Raw genomic sequence first — 23,800 nt, forward strand, 5'->3', positions numbered from 1 at the left:
CGTATTCTGTGTGTCTGTCCTTACTGTGTGACTCTGGTCAAGGACCTTCATCTAAGTCTATCTTTATCTTTAAAGAGACAATAACATCACATAATTTAAGTTATAGTGCCTTACACAGTAGGGGCTGAAAAATGAGGCAGCCTAGTGTATCAGGAAAAAACCCGCAGCAGAGAAACTTTGATACGGATACCCAGCACTGCCATTTACTAGCTAAGTAAGCTTGGCAAAGTGATTCTGCTTAAGCCTTAGAGTGCAGCCAGTAACCTGTATCTTCTTTTAAAAAATTAAATGATACTAAAGTGGCTGTTGCACAGCAGTACTAAGCAATTGGTACTTTTATTAATAATTCTATACAATTTAGAATGGTGCACACAAGTTAGTATCCTCTTCCCCCCAAAAAATCACTTAACGAGGACATTCAGAAAGCAATACATTTAACACATAAATGGCATCATTTTATAACCTCCTGATATTTTACATTTAACCAGTAAATGCTGCAAAATGGCCTAGGCTGGGTCCTGCTATAAGATGATTTCTGGGGCTCTGGAGATCAAATGACAACAGTAGTCTTCTGATATATTTATGTTTGGTAACAACTTACTATATTCAGCATGTAACACCTATGGTATATATTTCAATGTGTTAACATATTCAATTCCAAAATCTACCTAACAATTTTTGAATTCTGTTTACAAATTATGTGATGCCCCAAATTGTCCCCAAAATGCTAGCTTGTAAAATAATTTTTTCTTTTGTAATACAAGACACATTTAACATACAGATTTTACAATAAAGTTTATTAGCTGTTCTCCTCTTTCTCATAAATGGAATGGATAACGTCAATAATTCTTTACAAACCAGTATGCATTTGTTTAAGAAACTGTAATGAGGAGGCTGTCAAAAACACATATTCAATAAACAACTCCAAAAAAAGCCATGGGAAGCCAAACAGTATTACAAAAGACCAGAGAAACTGATTTCTGAAATTGTTATCTACTTTTCACTAAAATTTCTTAATTGCTCACCATGAAGATCTGTGCAACTCTACGGCAGAGCAGCTACAAGAGATGAAAGGTGTGCAGTCTGAGGGGAAAACACTCATACACATGAGGCTTTTGCCTATGAATAAAGAAGAACTGGAAAGAGGTGGAGACCAAATCCAAACCCAATGACAGAACAACAGTAACAACGAAAAATCACCCCCCTGAAAAAACACCCCCCACAAAAAACCAACCAGGAACCATCTGAAAACTTTTATAGAAAAGAGGAGAACATGCCCATGTTTTTACTTATAACCTAATTTCCCTAAAGGTTTCTTTCCACACCACCATACTCTCATTTTCACTTCACATGATTAAGGAAGATAAAGTCTAATCAATTAATATTTAATTTAAAAACCAAACAAAAAGAGTAGGTGGCAAAAGAAAAAATATATTTTAAATATACATATATATGTTTGTGTGTGTGTGCAACTATGTAAAGAAAATAATTCCCATAGTTACAGAGTTTAAAGAAAGTTTTATATATATTTATATATATATATTTTATTATAACAAAATAGTCAGTTATTGTGGGTAAAATATTCATTAAAATCTGACCTCTAAGAATGCATTTAAAGTTTTAGACTACTTACTGGACTTCTTTCCCACTGCCATAATGAATACTACATCACCACTGTAATGTCTGTTTTATATTTATGTCCATGAATTCTTCTCAACCTTATGTGTAAAAGGTGAGCTCCCCAAGCACCTAAACATGGCCTCAATTCAGAAAATGTGATGATCATTATGTATGAACAACTTTTGTAGGACACTATAAATAGTGTTGCACAAGTAGATTAAAAACATTTAAACACTGTTATTCCTAGCAAATCTACTGGGAGGAAAAAAAACAAACTTCAAATAATAAAAGACTTTAAGAAGAACGCTTATGAAAAATGAATATCCCTTGTGAAATTATTAGTTAACTCAGATATTAATTTTGAAATTAAGAGACATATATTTTTGTTATTTGTCTGTATGAAATATTTGCTTTGATAACAGAGTCAATTGAGAAAAGGACTTGAGAGTTAACATATTGGCCAAACCATGCTATTAAAGTTAAGCGTGCATTGTTGCTCAAAATTCACTAAATCATTGATTAAAACCACTTTTCTTTCATTTATATTGAAATTTGGAAAGAATGTATATAAAGCTTTTCTGAAAATCTCTTAAAGTTACTTTCCCTTAAACATTAAGGAATTTTACCACAATTACCCCGTCTCCTGAAATCCTATTAATAGCTGGTCAGGCCATTCCATCTTCAGCTGTGAAAAATGGCCACAAACCAACAGTGACATGAAATAATACCAACAGTACAACTTGAGGGAGACACTAAGACATCAAAAATAAGTGCAACTGCAGACCATGATGAGTGGGATATGATTCAACAAGAAAGAAGTAATGAAGACAGACTCAAGAAGGAAAGGACAAAGAAGTGTTGCAGAAAATGAGACTGTGGAAAAGAGAAACAGAAATATCAGTCCTCATAACTTTTCTTTTGCCGGAACCCAAATGTAAGGACCAGACTGTTCTTCTATGATCTGCTTCACTTGGTTGTAAATGTCTTCCAGCGTATCTCCCTGTACAATAGCTGTAATGATAGAATCAGAAACCTCCATTATTTGCTTATCTTCACCATTACAATTATTTGTAAAATAACCAGAATCACTTATTCAGGAAGAAATACTGTTTATGTATTGTTTAACTAGTAAAAAGCTCATTTTATTAATTTTCCTATTTGTAAAATGGAAAACATTTTATTTCAAAAGTTTATCAAAAAGCAAGACTTGGTGATTTTTACTTTGTACAATTGGGAAACAGACACTGAAGTAATTAGAGGCAAAAGAACAGCTATCTGCAACTTACTCTTAAATGTTTCATAAAAAAGTATAAATGTGGTAAAATGTTAGCGGTGGTGGAATATGAGTATATGTAAGTGCTGGTACTATTCTTCTGATTTTTCTAAGTCTGAAATTATTAAAAAATCCTTAACAAAAAAATACTTGGGTTACAATTCCATGATACTTAATGGTACTTATTAATAATATGAACACCAAATATAAGCTAATCATTATTTCAAGCAAATAATTAACAACAAAAACCTACCCAAAGATACCTAAGGAATAACTTGAATAAAATTTGGGAATTGAATTTGGCAACTGCTCTCTACTCTTCTCTTTCTAAACAAATATCTTAAAAATGGATCAAAATTTATACAGGATAAGAGAAAAATCAGTATCATAAGAAGAATCTGGTCAGTATGAGTTATTCCTATACATGCTGTCCTTATCAACAACCTGCTGCTGCTGCTGCTAAGTCGCTTCAGTCATGTCCAACTCTGTGCGACCCCACAGACGGCAGCCCACCAGGCTCCCCCGTCCCTGGGATTCTCCAGGCAGGAATACTGGAGTGGGTTGCCATTTCCTTCTCCAATGCATGAAAGTGAAAAGTGAAAGTGAAGTCGCTCAGTCATGCCCGACTCTTAGCAACCCCATGGACTACAGCCTATCAGGCTCCTCTATCCATGGGATTTTCCAGGCAAGAGTACTGGAGTGGGGTGCCATTGCCTTCTCCGTATCAACAACCTAAGATACACTAATTTTCAAGATTCTTCATCACTACAACCTAGATTAGATGAATTATTCTGAAAATGATAGCACTTATTATTACTACTGGTAATTGTGGACATAGTTCAAAATTTATTTCAATGAGTCAATTCTTATGGCCCCAAAGCAAAATTCTATCATACAAACATCTACACATAATGCCAACCTGTGAAATGTTCAGTAAATTCTTGTTCCAGTTTCATGGCTCTCTCAAATGTCTTTCTGGCTTGTTCTTCTGTCAGACGCTTATTCATTTCCCTAGGCAAATAAATTTAGAAATTAATAATTACACTGTAATACTTCTGAAAAAAGGTGACAAAGGAGAGAAGACATATATAAAATCATGAAAAGCTGAGATCTGTTGAGAACTGTAATGTAATTGCAAACTATATTCGGTCACTGACCATGTAGCTTTGTATCTGGAATGACAGAAGGGTTTCAACACTTTCTTACATTAGTTCCGGACATCCAAAAAAACCCAAACATTAATTTGTCAGTTTTGACTGTGATGAAAATCTCATATTAAAATATGACTTACAGATCTACTTACCAATTTATAAGGTAGTAAAGGGGATACATGAACACATTAAATAATACCATGAGAAGGCAATCAGCAAAATAGTCTGGGTCAAACTGCTGAGTAAGTGAATTGGTTTCTTCAACAAAGAAACAGAAAAAATGAAAAGATGGGGGAGGGAGAATTTGTAGATCTTAAACTTAAACTGTCATGAACAGACTTTGTTTGGAACTTGATTCAAACAAACTGAAAAAACATAAACTTAAGAAACAAGAAAATATGAACTATCTGATGCTATCAAGGAACTACTGTTTCAGTGTGACATCACAGTGATTTTTTTTTTTAAGTACAAAATAATTTATTATAGCATTATATAGGTTGGCATTATTTTACAGTGAATTCTTTTCTCTCAACAATTATGAATCTAAATATACACTTAACGTGAAGGAAAACAATTTTAGTTAGAACAGTTTCTCTAAATAAAATCTCTTTTGAATTTATATTTGTCCCAAAAGGAAGTATTAATGTTACAGACATATTTATATGGTTCTGAAAAAAACATATTCAATGATACTATTACTGTTTTCTGTACAAGATAGAACAAAAGCTGCTGCTGCTGCTGCTAAGTCGCTTCAGTCGTGTCCGACTCTGCAACCCCATAGACGGCAGCCCACCAGGCTCCCTCGTCACTGGGATTCTCCAGGCAAGAACACTAGAGTGGGTTGCCATTTCCTTCTCCACACAGTGATGTTTTTAACAAGGAATTTTATCTTTCAAATACATATAAAGATGTAAGGATGAAATCATACAATGTCTGGGATTTGTTTCAAAATAATCTGGAGTGGAGGGTTAAGGAGGTGTTGGGATAGATAAACAAGATTAGTTGTAGGTGATAATTATATTACAGCTGGATGATGGATATATGAAAGTTTGTTCCCAACTTAAGAGAGAAAGCTTTCAATGTTTCACCTTCAGATATGACATCTGCTTTGATATTCTGTAGATGACTTTCATCAGATTATGGCACCCCACTCCAGTACTCTTGCCTGAAAAAATCCCATGGACAGAGGAGCCTGGTAGGCTGCAGTCCATGGGGTCGCGAAGAGTCGGACACAACTGAGTGACTTCACTTTTACTTTTGATATTCTGTAGATGACTTTCATCAGATTAAGGACAATTCCCTTTTATTCATAGTTTACAAAATGGTTTTGTCATGAATAAATGTTAATTTTACCAAATGCTTTTTTTACATTAAAATGAGCTTTTTTTACTAAAATCTGTTTTTTTGGGGGGGGGGGGGATGTGCTGTGCAGCTTGTGGGATCTTAATTCCCCAGCCAGGGACTGAAACTGAACCTGGGTCACCACAGGAAATCACCAAGTCCTAATCACTAGACTGCCAGGGGAATTCCTGTAAAATTGTTAATGTGGCACACTACACTGACTTTTTAAAAAACTGAAGTATTGCTGATTTAAAATGCTCTTAGTTTTAGGTGCTGAGCAAAGTGATTCTGTTTTATCTATATGTGTACATATATTCTTTTCATATATATATATTATAAATACTTTTTCAGATTCTTTTCCATTTTATTTTATTACAAGATACTAAATATAGTTCTCTGTGCCGTATAGTAGGTCCCTGGTATTTATCTGTTTTATATATAGTAGTGTGTACCTCGGAGAAGGCAATGGCACCCCACTCCAGTACTCTTGCCTGGAAAATCCCATGGATGGAGGAGCCTGGTAGGCTGCAGTCCATGGGGTCGCTAAGAGTAGGACACGACTGGGTGACTTCACTTTCACTTTTCACTTTCATGCATTGGAGGAGGAAATGGCAACCCACTCCAGTGTTCTTGCCTGGAGAATCCCAGGGACGGTGGGGCCTGGTGGGCTGCCGTCTATGGGGTTGCAGAGTCGGACACGACTGAAGCGACTCAGCAGCAGCAGCAGCAGCGTGTACTTATTAATCCTTCAATTCCTAATTCATTTTTCCATCTTCCCTTTGGTAATTATCATGTTTGTTTTCTATAATACACTGATTTTTAAAAATTACTTTAAAAACTGTGGTAAAGGGGCTTCTCTGGTGGTTCAGATGGTAAAGAATCCACCTGCAATGCAGGAGACCCAGGTTGGATCTCTGGGTCCAATATCATATGGTAATCTGATTTTTAGTATGTTGAGAAAGTCCCATACTATTTTCTACAGCAGCTGCACCATTTTATATTCCCACCTACACAAGAGTTCCAGTTTTCCCACATCCTTGGCAGCATGTATTTTCTGCTTTTTGACAGTAGCCATGGTAATGGGTGTGAGGTGGTATGTCACTGTAGCTTTGATTTGTATTTCCCTAGTGATTAGTGATGCCAGGCATCTTTTAATGTGCTTACTGGCCATTTGTTTCTCTCTCCTCTTTGGAGAAAGGAATCTATTCAAGTCCTACCCCCATTTTTGAATTGAGTTTTATGCTGTTGTTGAGTTTTAGTTTTCTATATAGTCTGGATTTTAATCTGTTATCAGATCTATGATTTACAAATATTTTCTCCCATTCTATGGATTACCTTTTTATTCTGTGGGTAGTGTCTTTTGATATAAAAAGCTTTAAGCAGTCACAAAGTCTAACCTAACCTCCCTTTTTTCTTTTGTTACCTGTGTCTTTGGTGTCATATCTAAGAAATCACTGCCAAATCCAATGTTGTGAAGCTTTTGTCCTATGTTTCATTCTAAGAGTTTTACTGTCTTATGTTTAGGGCCTTGATCCATTTTTAGCTGACTTTTGTATGTAGTGTTAGGTAAGGGTCCACCTTCATTCTTTTGCATGTGGATACGAAGCTTTCGTGGCATCATCTGTTAAACAGATTATCCTTTCCATTTTTTTTAAAAGATTTTTGTTTGACATGGACCATTTTTAAAGTATTTACTGAATTTGTTACAATACTGCTTCTGTTTTATGTTTTGGTTTTTTAGCTATAAGGCATATGGGATCTTGGTTCTACAATCAGGGATTGCACCTGCATCCCCTGCACTGGCAGATGCTGACCCCTGAACAAGGCTGGGGTTAGGGATGCCAACCCTCCACACAGTTGAAAATCTGTGTATAATTTAACAGTCAGCCCTCCGTATACTTGGTTCCTCTGTATCCATACTTCCACATCCACACAGTCAACTGTAGACTGAGTAGTACTGCAGTATTTACTACTGAAAGAAGATCCATGTTTAAGTAGACCCACTGGAAGGACTGATCAATAGTTTGGCCACCTGATGCAAAGAGCTGACTCATTAGAAAAGACCCTGACAGTGGGAAAGATTGAAGGCAGGTGGAGAAGGGGATGGCAGAGGAAAAGATGATTGGATGGCATCACCGACTAGATGGACATGAGTTTGAGCAGGCTCCGGGAATTGGTGAACAGGGAAGCCTGGCGTGCTGTAGTCCATGGGGTGGCAATAAGTCAGACAGAACTGAACTGATGCAGTTCAAACCTGCGATGTTCAAGGATGAACTGTAGTCACATCAGAGAAATTCTGCAAGTCCCAACTGTTGTCTAGGTGGGGAGATGGATTCCTGGTGCTTCCTACTCCAGCTTCTCTCTACCTCTATCATGGATTAATCTCAAATGTGAATCTAGCCTTGCATTCCTTAAATAAACCCAACTTGGCTGTTATATTTTATCTTATAAAAACTGCTGGATTCAATTTGTTCATATTTTGGTAAGGACTTCTGCATCTATATTCATGGTAAGACTGGTCTGTCAGTTTCATTTCTTGTGAAATATCTGACAGATTTTGGTATTAAATTAATGCCTATAAAATTAGTTGAAGAATCTTTGTAAGACTAGTATTGCTTCCTAGTTTTTGGTAGAATTCAGTAAGTTCTCTTGGCTCAGTGTTTTATTTGTAGGAAGGCTTTCCATAATAGAGTTAAGTTCTTTAGTAATACAGGCCTAGATTCTTTTTTTCCTTTTCTATTTCTTCAGATCTTTTAAAGTATAATTCTCAAACAGAGAAGACAAATATCATAAATGAGTTTTCAACAACTTATGCTTACCTGTATATCCAGTACCTAGACTGAGATAGAGCACATTACCTCGGCACATGAGTATCTTCACTCCAGTCACCAACCAACCCTCAAAGAGTAACCTCTATTTGATTTTTATAATGATTAAATTTGGGGCCATGGAATATACATATACTTTTAGGTCTGGATTTTTGTTTCACTCAAATTGTATTTATCAGATTCTTCTATACTTTTGTGTGTGGTTAGAGACTGTTCATTCCCATTAACGTAGAATATTTCATTGTGTGAATATGTTATAATTCACGTACATATGATGGGCATTTGGATAATTTCAAGTTTCTCGTTATTTAGTATAGTATTTCTGTCTAATCTAGTACTTGTCTTTGTAAACACAGGTAAACATTTCTGTTGAGTGTATATCTAGAAATGAGACTTTTGGGTCCTAAGTAATGTATATATGTTCAGCTTTAGGAGATACTGTAAACAGTTTACCAATGTGGATATACCAATTTACACTCCTACTGTGCTACTCAAGGTGCAAAGCAAACGTATAAATGTATCTTACTAATGGAGTAAAACTTTAACTTTTATGAATGTCCCTCTTTATCTCTAGTAATACTTCTTACCTGAAGTATACTTTGAAAGTAGCATAAACCAGCTTTAATTTGTGGGTTTTCCGGTGTATCATTTTTTCCCCTTCTCTTTCAGCCTTTTCACAGACTAAATCTGTCATATGACTGATGGGTTTTCCCAAATATTTCCCAAATACACTTTCCCAAAATATGACACTTTGGTATAATGAACATTTTAAGTTGAAGGAATGTGTAAAATGACAGGTGCAGGAGGGACTCTCTGACCTTTCTCTGAAGCAGGTCAAGAAGACCCTCATGTGAGAGGTGACCTCCCTATATCTAAAGAAAAGCAGCATCCTTATCCCTGAAGACAGAGGGAAGCTAAGAGAATTTGAATGAACAAGCCTTACTAAGTTTCCACCAGGTTACTACTCCTAAGTCATATCCTCTGGTCCTATCACATTTCCCCATCACTCTCCACTCTTCATCTAACCTAGTATAAAAGTGTTCAGGTTTAACTATTTCTTTGAGTTTTCATTTCCTTATGAAGCGTCCTATGTGACCATAAAATGTAGATTTGCACGCTTTTCTCCTGTTAATTTGCCTTTTGTTAGAGGCCCAGCTGAGAACCTAGAGGAGTAAAAGGTAAAGATATTTTTCCTTTTCTACAAAAGTAACATATAGTTATTTATTTTTCATTCTTCTGACAGTTTTTGTCTTTTAATTGGACCATTTAGGCTAGCATTTAATTAATTAAACATTTGGGTTAATTTATACTATCTTACTATCTGTATATCATGTTTCTATTTGCTCATTCCCCTCTTTTAGTATTTATTTAAATTCTATTTTTTGTCCTCTATTAGATAAACAGTTATATATTATTTGATTCTCTTAATCAGAGCTGCACCACCTAATTAAGTAGTAGTAGATCCATGTGATTATTTAAACTTAAAAATTCCAATGTTACTTAATACATAGTATATTGATATTGATTATGATAGTATCGTGAGTGCTTATTTAATCCTCATGACAACCCTCAAAGGTGGATATACTATTATTATCTGCATTTTACAGACAAAGGAATTGAGATGCAAGAAGGGTAAGTAAATTATCCAATCTAATAAGTAACAGAGACTGGATTTGTACTTAGAGGCTGTGCCTTAGGAATTTATACTTACATGATATTTTCCATGGATTTGGGTTTAATAAAAATGGAGATTGGGTAAAGTTGTGCAATCTGTAATCTCTTTATGGCATTTCCAGACACATCAAGGATACAGTGTTTGCCCTAAAATATAGGGGATTGAGAAGAAAAATAAGTGAACCAAGTATTTTCAATTATATCACAAGTATATTTCCTAGAAATACAAAATCTTAATGATGATATGTTTGGATTCTGTTCACTTTAAGCACATCTGTCATTTCTATTATGAAGACAATGTATAATGACTATAGATAATTAATTTTCCATTCTCAAATATTACATTTAAAAAGGAATAAAAACGCAGTTTCCACAGACCAGTAATCGCTCAAAATGACAACCAATATGGGGTTCCTGTCTTTTATTTTGCTGAGAAAGGGTACTAAAATATATCCTAAAGTTACCATCTTATCATAATCATTTTATAAAAGAATATATGATCAAACAAGAAGGTAAAAGCCTAAGATAAAGAAGACTTTTTAAAACTGCATATATATTACCACTATCCTATCCTATTTTTCATCTTGATGGGGAGCAGTGAAAACTTTATCACAAACTAGAACATTTGAAAACCCCAGTTCTGAATTTAAGAAACTTTCCTGACTTACTTAAATTTACTGCCAAAGGCCATTAAGGTTTTTCTTAAAGAGGAGTATTTCCATGTTAAATAGGGTCCCTGGTGGCTCAGCTGGTAAAGAATCTGCCTGCAATGCAGGAGACCCTGGTTCAATTCCTGGGTCAGGAAGATCCGCTGGAGAAGGGATAGGCTACCCACTCCAGTATTCTTGGGCTTCCCTGGTGGCTCATGTGGGAGACCTGGGTTCCATCCCTGGGTTGGGAAGATTCCCTGGAGAAGGGAAAGGCTACCCACTCCAGTATTCTGGCCTGGAGAATTCCATGAACTGTATAGTCCGTGGGGTTGAAGAGTAGGACATGACTTAGCAACTTTCACTAACCACATATGTTGAAGATTTTTGTCCCTTCCCTTGGCTCAGATGGTAAAGTGTCTGCCGGCAGTGTGGGAGACCCGGGTTTGATCCCTGGGTTGGGAAGATCCCGTGGAGAAGGAAATGGCAACCCACTCCAGGACTCTTGCCTGGAAAATTCCATGGACGGAGGAGCCTGGTAGGCTATAGTCCATGGGATCGCAAAGAGTCAGACACAACTGAGCGACTTCACTTTCACTTCTAATTTATCAAACAGATTTTATTATAACATTTCCCTGGTGGCTCAGACAGGGAAGAATCCACTTGCAATGCGGGAGACCTGGGTTCGATCCCTGGATTGGGAAGATCCCCAGAAGATGAAATGGCAACCCATTCCAGTATTCTTGCCTGGAGAATCCCTGTGGACAGAGGAGCCTAGTGGGCTACAGTCCATGGGGTCACAAAGAGTTGAACATGACTGAAGTGACTTAGCACTAAAATCAGGTACTCCCCCATAATGCATCTTGAAATCTAAGGGCTTGAATCTAGTTCAATGAATGGTAATTTCAATTTAGTAGGAATATTTAAAATAAAAAAAAATTAATATTGTATGAATACTTCAGACACACAGAAAAGTAAATAACAGACATACATGTACCCATCACCCGCTTTTATTAAATATTAGTTTTACCTGATTGCTTAGAAATTAAAAAAGTTTACACTGAAACATTAGTATTATATCTTATTTATTTTATCCCTCTCTATTTATGTACACAAATTGTAGACATAATAACTTCTTTACTCCTTACTTCCTGAACTCAATGACATCTCTTACATAACCACAGTACAATTTCAGTTGGTCATCTAGTATCGTTTACCACAAAAGGAAAAAAAAATTCTTGCTCTACGGCCAGTCCAGGACAACACACTGCATTTAGTTGTAACGTGTCTTTAGTCTCTGTCCAGCTGGCACAATTCTTTAGTCTCTTTCATGATCTTGATATTTCTGATAGTACTGGATATTTTTTTCAGAGAATATGCCTCAACCTGGGTTTGCCTAATGTTTCTCATCAGATGGCAGGTACACATTTTTGACAGCAACAGTACAGAAAAGATGTTGCATCTTTCTCAGTCCATCATGCTCAGTCCAGGAAGCATATGATGTCTACTAGTGATTTTAATACTTTTTTTTAGTGATGTTAATTAAAAAAAATTTTTTTTTAATTTATTTCTGGTTGTGCTGGGTCTCTGTTGCTGTATGCAGGTTTTTTTCCCTCTAGTTGTGGCGAATGGGGCTACTCTTCATAATGGTGTTTGGGCTTCTCACTACAGTGGCTTTTCTTGTGGCAGAGCACAGGCTCTACAGTGTGGGATCAGTAGTTGTGGCATAAGGGCTTAGTTTGCTCCATGGCATGTGGGATCTTCCAATCCAAGGATTGAATACATGTCTCTTGCATTGACAGACAGATTCCTAACCACAAGACCACCAGGGAAATCCTGATGTTAATTCTGATCACTTTTTAAAGGTTTTGTCTGTCAGATTTCACCACTGTAAGACTACTATTTCCCTTTTATAATTGATAAGTATTTTGGGGAAGGATATGTTGAAATTATGTAAATATCCTGTTTCTCATCAGACAGTAATTAATTCACTCAATAATTTTAGCATACACTGGTGACTCTTGCCTTAAACAATTATTATGGTAGTTGTCAAGAGAGATCTAACTCCATTACTCCCTCTTTTATTAGTAGACATTAATAATGTAAGGTAAAGCTTCCCTTACATCCACTTATTTATTTATTCATGTATTTACTTATACCATTGTGAACTCTTAGATTCTTATTCTGTGTATCATTTTAATATTTTAATTTTTCCAAACTTGGCCACTGGGGGACTTTACAGGTTGACTTCAGTGTCTTTCTGGAATACTTGTATCATTCATTAAGCACTTCCTTAGTTTTTGGCATAGCAAAATATTCTAGGCTGATCTTGTACTTTCCCAATGGAATCAGCCATAATTCTAATGAGTTCTGGATCTTTTTAATGGAGGATAGTATTTAGAAAACAAGATCTGCTGCTGCTGCTGCTAAGTTGCTTCAGTCGTATCCAACTCTGTGCGACCCCATACATGGCAGCCCATCAGGTTCCCCCATCCCTGGGATTCTCCAGGCAAGAATACTGGAGTGGGTTGCCATTTCCTTCTCCAATGCATGAAAGTGAAAAGTGAAAGTGAAGTCGCTCAGTCGTGTCCGACTCTTAACGACCCCATAGACTGCAGCCTACCAGGTTCCTCCATCCATGGGATTTTCCAGGCAAGAGTACTGGAGTGGGGTGCCATAGGTATTACTGAGAGTCATCATTTTTGGGCCTTCTTTGTGGACAGAGCAAGAAAATATATACACACATTTGTATTTTCTATATCTACTATATTAAGATGTATGGATTTACATTCATATCTCTAATTCCAATCCAATTATCACAGTTTATTCTATTCTTACCTTATTTCTAAAATCCCTGCATTGACAGTGAGAAATCTACCTCCCATGAACCGTAAATATATTATTTGCTCAACTCTAAAACATATATTAGTTTCAGACCTATTATCCCATACCACTCTGAAAAACAAACCTACTAGAGTTCAGTATTTGTTCACAGGTTTTCTGTTTTTAGCCTATCTTCAAAGATTATTGGGATTAAGACTTTTCCCCTTCCCTTCTTCAATGAAGTTATCTGAAAATTAATTTAAAAATAACTATTTGAAATAGTTAGATTAGATTTAGTTTGTTCATATATCATTCTGCTTTCTCCTATCTTCTCTTTTTATTGTTTGAATATACAAAACGTTAACATAGTGCTGAAGTCAAAATTATACAAAAAGGTATACTTGGAGAATTGCTACACCTCCACCCATTCTTCCTCAATCCCTCTCTCTCATCCTTTCCAATCCTCCCTCTGTAGGTAACTCATCTTAGGCTTGATTTATCATTAAAAAATTTTTTTTTTAATCTTACTTCTGTGTGAATTATTTATATCTTTTGTCTATTTTCTGTTAGATTTTGGTCTTTAGTCCCTCAATTTTTAAGTGTGTTTAATATTTTGAGAATATCACCACTTGGCTTGCAGGCTTTTTATCAGTTGTTTTGTGACACTGGGGATGGTGTTTTATATTAGTTTTTGAAAAAATTTCTTTGCAAGCCAAAGTCTTTTTATTTTCATATGGTTAGAATTTATCAGTCTTTTATTGCATCTGAATTTTGATTTATGGTTAAATAATCTTTCCTATGCCCAGGTTATATTTTCTTCTATTATTGTTGCTTTGTCTCTAAGTCGTGTCTGACTCTTTTGCGACCCCATGGACTGCAGCGTGCCAGGCTCCTCTGTCCACGGGATTTCCCAGGCAAGAACACTGGAGTGGCTTGCCATTTTCTTCTCTGGGGGATCTTCCCGACCTAGGGACTGAACCCATGTCTCCTGCATGGCAGGTGGGTTGTTTACCACTGAGCAACCAGGGAAGCCTGTCAACTTTATTAGAGCCAATTTTTGCATATGGTGTGAAGTATGGTTCTAATGTATCTTTTCTTCAGTTGTTCTATTTATTAAAAAGTCCATTATTAAAAGCCCCAGTGACTTGAGATTGCACCTTTATCATATACTGTATTTTCATATGTATTTGGGTCTTTCCTGGATTTTCTTTTCTTTGGATCTACTCAACTCTTTGTCCTATTCATGGGCCATGCTGCTGCTGCTAAGTCGCTTCAGTCATGAGCACACTGTTTTAGTTAAGAATTCATAGTATCCTTTAATATCTGGTACGGCTAGAATCTCTTGTAGCTTTTTTTTTGGTGTTGTCCTGGCTTCTTATACGAACTTCAATTCAATTTCTTTAACTTCATAAAAAACCTGGTAGTCATTTTTATCGGGATTGTGTTCATATATAAATTAGCTTAGAACCGGCAACTTAATAATGTTGAATTGTCATAGCTAAGAACAAGGGATGTCTTCATTTGTTCAAGTCTAATACTCTTCTAGGAGTGTTTTACAGATTTCCTCATATAAGTCAGAATACTTCTTATTAAGTTTACTAAGTATTTTACATTCTATTTCCTCTATTATAAATATGGCTTTCTCTATCATCTTCTGATTACTATTCATGTAAAACCTATTAATCTCTGCAGATTAATTTTATAAGCTACCTTACTCTAGCTTTTTTATGTCTTTGATTTTATAGTCTTTAATTTTATAGTAAATTTATATTTTATCAAATAAATTTTATAATAGATTTTTTATGGTATATTCTTGCCTGGAGAATCCCGTGGACAGAGGAGCCTGGTGGGCTGCTGTCCATGGGGCTGCACAGTTGGACACAACTGAAGCAACTTAGCATGCATGCATGCATTGGAGAAGGAAATGGCAACCCACTCCAGTGTTCTTGCCGGGAGAATCCCAGGGATGGAGAAGCCTGGTGGGCTGCCATCTGTGGGGTCGCACAGAGTTGGACACGACTGAAGCGACTTAGCAGCAGCAGCAGGAATACTATAATATCTGAAAACAGAGACAGTTTTCTTTCCAATTATTATGCCTCTGATTGATCTGTATTGTGTAACAGCACTGACAATACCTTGAGTAGTAGTAGAGACGGACGTCCTTGCCTTCCTCCTCATCATAATGGCACTGTCTCAGTGTTCTTCCCATTAAGGATTTAAAATGAAGATTATCAATCCATCCATCTCAATCTTTTTCCTTTTACTCTTTAAAAAATAATAATCTCTATGTTTTTGAGATTTCTTCCTCCAGGCAGAGGTACTGAATTTTACCAAATGCTTTTCAGGTATCTATGAATATATTTTTTTCTCTTTAGATCTGTTAATGTAATAGATTACATTAATGGATTTCCTAATATTGAGCTGACTTTAAATAGCTTTAATTCCACTTGGTCATGGTATATTATTTTTGCAATGTGGTATTGGATTCTGTTTATTAAAATATTTAATACTTCTGTATTAATATTTATCAGTAACATTGGTCTGTAATTTTCACTGTCTTCATCAGGATTAGATATCAATATTAGATTTGCTTCATAAAAAGAATGCTCTTGAATGGTATTTACAGAGCTTTAGGATGATCTAACCTTTCAAGATTTGTTAAAATTCCCCCATGACGTCATCTGGACCTTATGCTTTTTGTGGGATAGTTCCTTGATTAACTTGCTCTATTTCTTCTAAAGACTTTTTCTTCTATAACTCTTTTCATCCCTAATAGGTCAATTTTGGTAAACTGTATTTTTCCAGGAAATTATCCATTTCAACTAAGTTTTGAATTTTATTCATATAAAGATATTCAGCGTATGATTTCATACTATTTCAGGTGGTTCAGTGGTAAAGAATCCACCTGCCAATGAAGGAGATGCAAGAGACATGGATTTGATCCCTGGGTTGGGAAGATCTCCTGGAGTAGGAAATAGCAACCCACTCCAGTATTCTTGCTTGGAAAACTCCACAGATAGAGGAACCTGGTGGGCTATAGTCCATGGGTTCGTAAACAGTTGGATGTGACTGAGCATGTGCACACGCAAGCTATAGAATAGGAAAACAACCAGAGACAATGTAGTCACATTTAAGAGGTACTTTTATTTTAGCCAAATTAAGGGTATTAAGGAGCATACTAGGCAACCCAGCTGATGCAGTAGTAAAAAATCTGCCTGTCAATACAGGAGATGCAAAATATGTGGGTTTGATCCCTGGGTTGGGAAGATCCCCCTGGAGTAGGAAAGAGCAACCCACAATACTGTATAAGTACAATATTACAGAAGTTTCTGGTATAAAACATAGTGATTCATACATTTTAAAGGTTATATTCTATTTATAGTTATTATACTCCTTGTGCTGTACTATATCTCCTCATAGTTTATTTTATTATACCTATGCCTGTTTTTAAGTTAATGAAAACATAAAATACATTTATAAAAACACAAAATATGTATCAATAATCTATTTAGGCTGTTTTATGTTAATTAAAGTTTATATAAATAGTGTCTGCTGCTGCCAAGTCACTTCAGTCATGTCCGACTCTGTGCGACCCCATAGACGGAAGCCCACCAGGTTCCCCCGTCCCTGGGATTCTCCAGGCAAGAACACTGGAGTGGGTTGCCATTTCCTTCTCCAATGCAGGAAAGTGAAAAGTGAAAGTGAAGTTGCTTAGTCGTGTCCGACTCTTAGCGACCCCATGGACTGCAGCCTACCAGGCTCCTCCATCCATGGGATTTTCCAGGCAAGAGTACTGGAGTGGGGTGCCATTGCCTTCTCCGTAAATAGTGTCATCCTGTATATATCTTTTACAACTTTATTGACTTACAATTTTGAGATTTATTAATGTGGCTACACACAATTAGTCGATATTCTAGTTTATTCACTTTAGCTGCTGCATCCTACTGCATGCATAAATAATTATTCATTCTCCTTTGCTGAGTCTAATTTTTCACTACTGTAAAGTTCTACTATGCATATCATTACACATACTTAGATATCAAAACCTCTACTTAGATATCAAAAAGTAGAATTTCTGAGTCACAGGTTGTATACATTTATTTGGTATTGCCAAATTATTCTCAAATGAAGTTCTATTAATTTTACCCCCATTAATAATATCTAATAGGATTTTCTATTTTCCCAAATTCCTGCCATCACTGACCATGTCCATTTTTATGATTTTTAAACTAATTAGAATTAGCTCTAATTATTAGTTCTAATTAAGAATTAATCAAACCTCTTAGTAGAAAAAGGAACACTAAGAGATGGAAAACTGAGATGCTGAATTACTGCTGTATTTTTTGTAGATATCTCATGACTGAATCTTAAACTACTATATAGTTTTGAAGGTATAAAATACTTTGTTGATGTTTATTCTCTAGGCCCCAAAATTATTTAAGTCAAGCAGCACACCTGGAGCACACTGTTTTGACTTCACCATTAAGACTGCTTTAACCCAAGGTCAATATATCATCAGACTGCTTTCAAAAAATCTGCTGCTGTTACAGTGTTATTGAGAATTTCCACTCTGTCTTTTATTAAATGACCATTCAGGGGAAATTTTTGTCTAGTCTCAGTACCAAGAGCAACTCACACTTATCTTGAACATCTGGTTCATTTTTATTGATGGACATTGCTGATCTTAGCTTCTTAATTATGCTAGATGTTGGAAAGCTAGCGCTAAACAAAAGGTCAATCTCTAGCAAATGGACAGGACCTCAAAATAATCACCCACCCCTCTTCAACAGGGGGCTTCCCAAGTGGCTCAGTGGTAAAGAATCCACCTGTGAATGCAGGAGTTGCAGGAGACGAAGGTTTGATCCCTGGGTCAGGAAGATCCCTTGGAGGAAGAAATGGGAGCCCACTCCAGTATTCTTGCCTAGAAAAATTCCACGGACAGGGGAGCCAGGTGGGCTGCAGTCCATAGGGTCGCAAAGAGTCGGACATGACTGAGTACACATGACACAGGCCTCTTAAGAAAGACTTATGTTATCATTTCTATTCTTATTTTCCCAGTTGATCTTTTTTTTTTTTTTTGCATGTCAGTGCCTGGGTTTCACCTCCCCACATGGAGAAGAGGCAGTGAGCTAAGGCCCCTAGTGGCTCTGGGTGCTGAATCTCACCTGTGGCCATGGCCAAAGTCAAACGTGATTTTCAACCAACACTGACTGTTGATCTTCTTTATCTACTTTATCTTACATTTTTCTAAAATTAACCTAAATGTTAATATTTAGTTGAATAAATTTATAACACTGCTTAAACTAATCAATGCTGCAACATGCACCTACATTTCTTTTTTATAAACATGAATTAAAAGTTTCTATCTCATCATTCTTTCATACTGTCAAAGGTGTATCTGGTTAGAAACTTCATTCTGAGATCACTTTGATACTTACCTTTTCTGCTACTTCTCGCACAGACTGAACACTTGTTCCATACAGATGGTTATTATACTGGCCAGCTTCAATGAATTTATGTTCCTGGATATCTTTTTCCATTTGTTCTCTTGAAGTCACAAAATGATAATCTCTTCCATCCACCTCATAATCTCGTTTTGGTCTAGTTGTATCTTTAATAGAAAAGAACTTAAGTGTTTAATATTAAAAGGCACAGGAAATCCATTTACTACTTGAAGAACTGTTTTGTAAAGTTCAATATAACAGAGATTGCAAGTGACAATAATATGAAGGATGGAGGAATAACTAATACAGTAAATATAAACCACTAAACAATGGTAATGTGTTGCCATATCACTCTACTGAGCCCCCGAAACTGTATGCAATTACTTTATATTGTTAGATTAATTATGCTTCTGTTATGGATTGTGATTATAATTAACTTTTATTTTTTATCTGATTATTGACTGTGAAGACTGAAAAACACCTTTTACTATTGTGATTATGTAACTATTATTCACTTAATACCACTGTATTATGACTGGTCAACAGAAAATAACAGAATTCTCTATCATTAAAACTACCATTTAACATAAAACCATGTAATTTTTAAAATCCATATGGATATTCGAATTTTCTGAAAAATACAAATGCTCAGGTATTGATTTTTTCCTCCAAGGCTCCAGATGTGCTTTTAACAAGCATCCATGTTTAAAAACAACTGGACTATATGATGATTTTTTACTTTTATCTAGTTTGTTCACTTTTTCTATTTCATATTCAGTACTCCCATTTCGTTTAGTTTGTTTTCCAAATTTTCCATGTCTTTTCTTGTTCTTCTTTCTCAAGACTTTATCAAGTGTAGTAGGAAAGCTTTTGTACACACACATATATGTATAAATAATATGGTACATATAATATATATATATAAGAAAACTTATGAATTTTTGCCTAGCTAAAAAATTTATGACATTTTAATTCCACTTGTGTGACTTCGTATGATTGAGAATGCTAGATTTCTAATTTATATTCTCTCAAAATTTGATATAATTCCATGTATTTTGGCATCTAATATTACTGCTAAAAGACTAGAAAGTTTATTATCTTGGTGATTTAAAAAAAAAAATTTGAATGAGACTTGAAACTTCTAATCCAATTCTGAGAATAAATACTATGTTGTAAAAAAAAAACCACCCCCGCCAACCCCCGGAAATAAACAGTATACAGTGATACAGTATTATTAACTAAAGTGCAGATTTTGTTCATAATTTCACAAGATTTTATGATAGTGTCCATTAAATAATGGATATTATTCAAAATTCCACATTGTATGTAGTTGCACTGAGCATCTTCAGCTGCATGCAACAAATTCTGGTAACATTTTTATTCTGTTACATATATTTTCTAACTTTCCTTGTTATGGTTTCTTAGATACACCCATCATTTAAAAATGGACAACTTCCAAATACATCGAATCTTTAAAGTATCTTTTAAAAAAATTTATTGGAGTATATAGTTGATTTAAAATTTTGTGTTAATTTCTGCTGTATAGAAAGGTGACTCAGTTATACATATATCCACTCTTTATAGATTCTTTACCCATACTGGTCATTATAGAGTACTGTGTAGAATTCCTTGTGCTACACAGTAGGTCCTTATTAGTTATCTAGTTATAGATAACTAATATATATATTAGTTTATATCTGTTGTAATTGGTATTTTGTTTTGTACTTGGTATTTCTCAGCCATTTGCCCACCAGTTACTCTTATGGTCCTATGATGTATCTTCTGAAAATTAATAATGAGCAATATTTTGAAGCAAGGTTTCACACTTAACTGTGATGTAACAGTTTATGCCAGCATATGCTCTAAATCTGGAGGATGGTGATACATTTGATAGGAGACAGTATTCAGATTGGGATTCCCTGGTGGCTCAGTGGTAAAGAAACTGCTTGAAAGGCAGGAGACCCAGGTTTGATCCCTGGGTCGAGAAGATCCCCTGGAGAAAGTCATGGCAACCCACTCCAGTATTCTTGCCTAGAGAATCCCATGGACAGAGAGCCTGAAAGGCTGCAGTCCATAGTGTCACACAAAGTTGGACACAACTGAAGTGATTAAGCAAGTAGCTGCTGCTGCTGCTAAGCTGCTTCAGTTGTATCAGACTCTGTGCGACCCCACAGACGGCAGCCCACCAGGCTCCCCTATCCCTGGGATTCTCCAGGCAAGAATACTGGAGTGGGTTGCCATTTCCTTCTCCAATGCATGAAAGTGAAAAGTGAACGGCACCCCACTCCAGTACTCTTGCCTGGAAAATCCCATGGATGGAGGAGGCTGGTAGGCTGCAGTCCATGGGGTTGCTAAGAGTTGGACACGACTGAGCGACTTCACTTTCACTTTCAAGCAAGTAGCATGTATCTGCTAATCCTAAACTCCTAATTAATACCTCCCCTACCTCTTTTCCCTTTGGTAACTATAGATTTGTTTTCTATGTCTGTGAGCCTGCTTCCATTCTGTAAACAGATTCATTTGTATTATTATTTTTTTTTACGTCCCACATATAAGCAGTATCATACATTGGTTTTTCTTTGTATGCCTTAAAACTCAGTATGACAATCTCTAGGTCTATTCATGTTGCTGCAAATGGCATTATTTCACTCTTTTTATGGCAGGGTAATACTCCATTGTATATATGTACCACATCTTAGAAGAGAGCCTGGTGGGCTGCAGTCCATGGGGTCGCTGGGAGTCGGACACGACTGACTGACTTCACTTTCACGCATTGGAGAAGGAAATGGCAACCCACTCCAGTGTTCTTGCCTGGAGAATCCCAGGGACGGGGGAGCCTGGTGGGCTGCCATCTATGGGGTCGCACAGAGTCGGACACGACTGAAGTGACTTAGCAGCAGCAGCAGCAGTGATACAGAATTATATTATTTTCTGTTGACCAATCATGATACAATGGTATTAAGTAATAGTTACATAATCACGATAGTAAAAGATGTTTATCAGTTTTCACAATCGATAACCAGACAATAAAAAAAGATAATTACAATTGCAAGCCATAATGGAAACCTGTTGAACCTAATAATACAAAATAATTACATATAATTTGGGGGGTTAAGTAGAGTGATGTGGTTAGTCAAAGTGCATACATGCACATGTTCTCATCTGCCCAGCCCATCTAGGTCTTTTGGTTGGTTCATTTAATCCATTCAGAGTTAAGGTAATTGTCCATATGTATGATTCTTTATCCATTTTCTTAATTGTTTTGGATTTATTTTTTGTAGGTCTTGTCCTTGTCTTGGGTTTCCTGCTTAGAGAAGTTCCTTTAGTGTTTGTCGTAAAGCTGGGTTTGGTGTTGAATTTTCTTAACTTTTGCTTGCCTGGAAAGCTTTTGATTTCTCTGTCAAATCTGAATGAGAGTCTTGCTGGGTAGAGTATTCTTGGTTGTAGGTTCTTCCCTTTCATTGCTTTAAATATACTGTGCCATTTTCTTCTGCCATAGAGAGTTTCTGTTGAGATATCAGCTGATAACCTTATGGGAATTGCCTTGTATGTTATTTGTCATTTTCCCCTTTTTGCTTTTAATATTTTGTCTTTAATTTCTGTCAGTTTGACTACTATGTGTCTTGGTGTATTCCTCCTTGAGTTCATCCTGCCTGGGACTCTCTGTGCTTCTTGGACTTGGCTATTTCCTTTCCCACTTTAGGGAAGTTTTTGGCTATTATCTCTTCAAATATTTTCTCAGGTCCTTTCTCTCTCTCTCTCCTCCTTCTGGGACCCTTATAATGTGAATGTTGGTGTGTTTAATGCTGTCTCAGAGGTCTCTTAGGCTTTTTATTTTTTCCTATACTCTGTTCTGCAGCAGTGATTTTCACCATTCTGTCCTGTAGGTCACTTATCTGTTCTACATCAGTTATTCTGCTATTGATTCCTTCTAGTGTATTGTTCATTTTTGTTTGTTCTTTCTGCTGCTGCTAAGTCACTTCAGTCATGTCCGACTCTGTGCGACCGCATAGATGGCAGCCCACCAGGCTCCCCCATCCCTGGGATTCTCCAGGCAAGAACACTGGAGTGGGTTGCCATTTCCTTCTCCAATGCATGAAAGTGAAAAGTGAAAGGGAAGTCGCTCAGTTGTGTCCGACTCTTCACGACCCTATGGACTGCAGCCCACCAGGCTCCTCCGTCCATGGGACTCTCCAGGCAAGAGTACTGGAGTGGGGTGCCATCGCTTTCACTGGTTTGTTTTTTCTAGGTCTTTGGTAAACATTTCTTGCATCTTCTCAATCTTTGCCTCCATTCTTTTCCCGAGATCCTAGATCATCTCCACTATCATTATTCTGAATTCTTTTTCTGGAAGGTTGCCCATCACCACTTTATTCATTTGTTTTTCTGGGGTTTTACCTTGTCCCTTCATATGGGACAAAACCCTCTGCTTTTTCATCCTGGTTAACTTTCTGTGATGTGGTTTTGTTTCTAGCTGCTGTGGGATTGTAATTATTCTTGCTTCTACTGTCTGCCCTCTGGTGAATGAGGCTAAGAGGCTTGTATAGGCTTCCTGATGGGAGGGACTGGTGGTGGGAAAAACTGAGTCTTGCTCTGGTGGGCAGGGCTGTGCTCAGTAAAACTTCAATCCAATTATCTACTGATGGGTGGGGCTGTGCTCCCTCCCTATTAGTTGTTTGACTTAAGCCCTGGGGTTTATAGGCTCTATGGGTTAATGGCAACTTTCCAAGAGGACTTACACCAAAGGGCCGCCCTAGGACTGCTCCTGCCATTGCCTCTGTCCCTATGGCAAGTCACTGCTGACCCACACCTCCACAGGAGACCCTCCAACACCAGCAGGTAGGCTTGGTTCAGTCTCCTGTGGAGTCACTGCTCCTTTCCCCTGGGTCTTGGCGTGTACAAGATTTTGTTTGTGTCCTCCAAGAGTGCAGTCTCTGTTTCCCCTAGTCTGTAATCAAATTCCACTGGCCTTCAAAGTCAGACTGCCTGGGGATTCCCA

At 36.7% G+C, this 23,800-nt stretch overlaps 1 protein-coding gene and 1 non-coding gene across 13 annotated transcripts in view; both read right to left on the bottom strand.

Annotated features, from left to right (window-relative positions):
• Positions 1-776: 776 nt before the first annotated feature.
• The window catches only part of DLG1 (discs large MAGUK scaffold protein 1), a 273,463-nt gene continuing 250,439 nt past the window's right edge, over positions 777-23,800 (bottom strand). For all 12 annotated transcript variants that reach the window (XM_055568607.1, XM_055568606.1, XM_055568616.1 and 9 more), the window contains 4 exons: positions 18,796-18,968; positions 9,925-10,034; positions 3,813-3,904; positions 777-2,631 (listed from right to left, as the gene is read on the bottom strand). In XM_055568607.1, coding sequence (XP_055424582.1) covers positions 2,525-2,631; positions 3,813-3,904; positions 9,925-10,034; positions 18,796-18,968 — 482 coding nt within the window. In that variant the 3' untranslated portion in view covers positions 777-2,524. The remainder of the gene's footprint in view (positions 2,632-3,812; positions 3,905-9,924; positions 10,035-18,795; positions 18,969-23,800) is intronic.
• On the bottom strand, positions 18,437-18,562 carry LOC129645183 (small nucleolar RNA ACA64). The gene has a single exon (XR_008711270.1). It is a non-coding gene; the product is annotated as a small nucleolar RNA ACA64 (small nucleolar RNA).

This window comes from Bubalus kerabau, chromosome 2, assembly GCF_029407905.1.
Source record: "Bubalus kerabau isolate K-KA32 ecotype Philippines breed swamp buffalo chromosome 2, PCC_UOA_SB_1v2, whole genome shotgun sequence".
Taxonomy (NCBI): domain Eukaryota; kingdom Metazoa; phylum Chordata; class Mammalia; order Artiodactyla; family Bovidae; genus Bubalus; species Bubalus kerabau.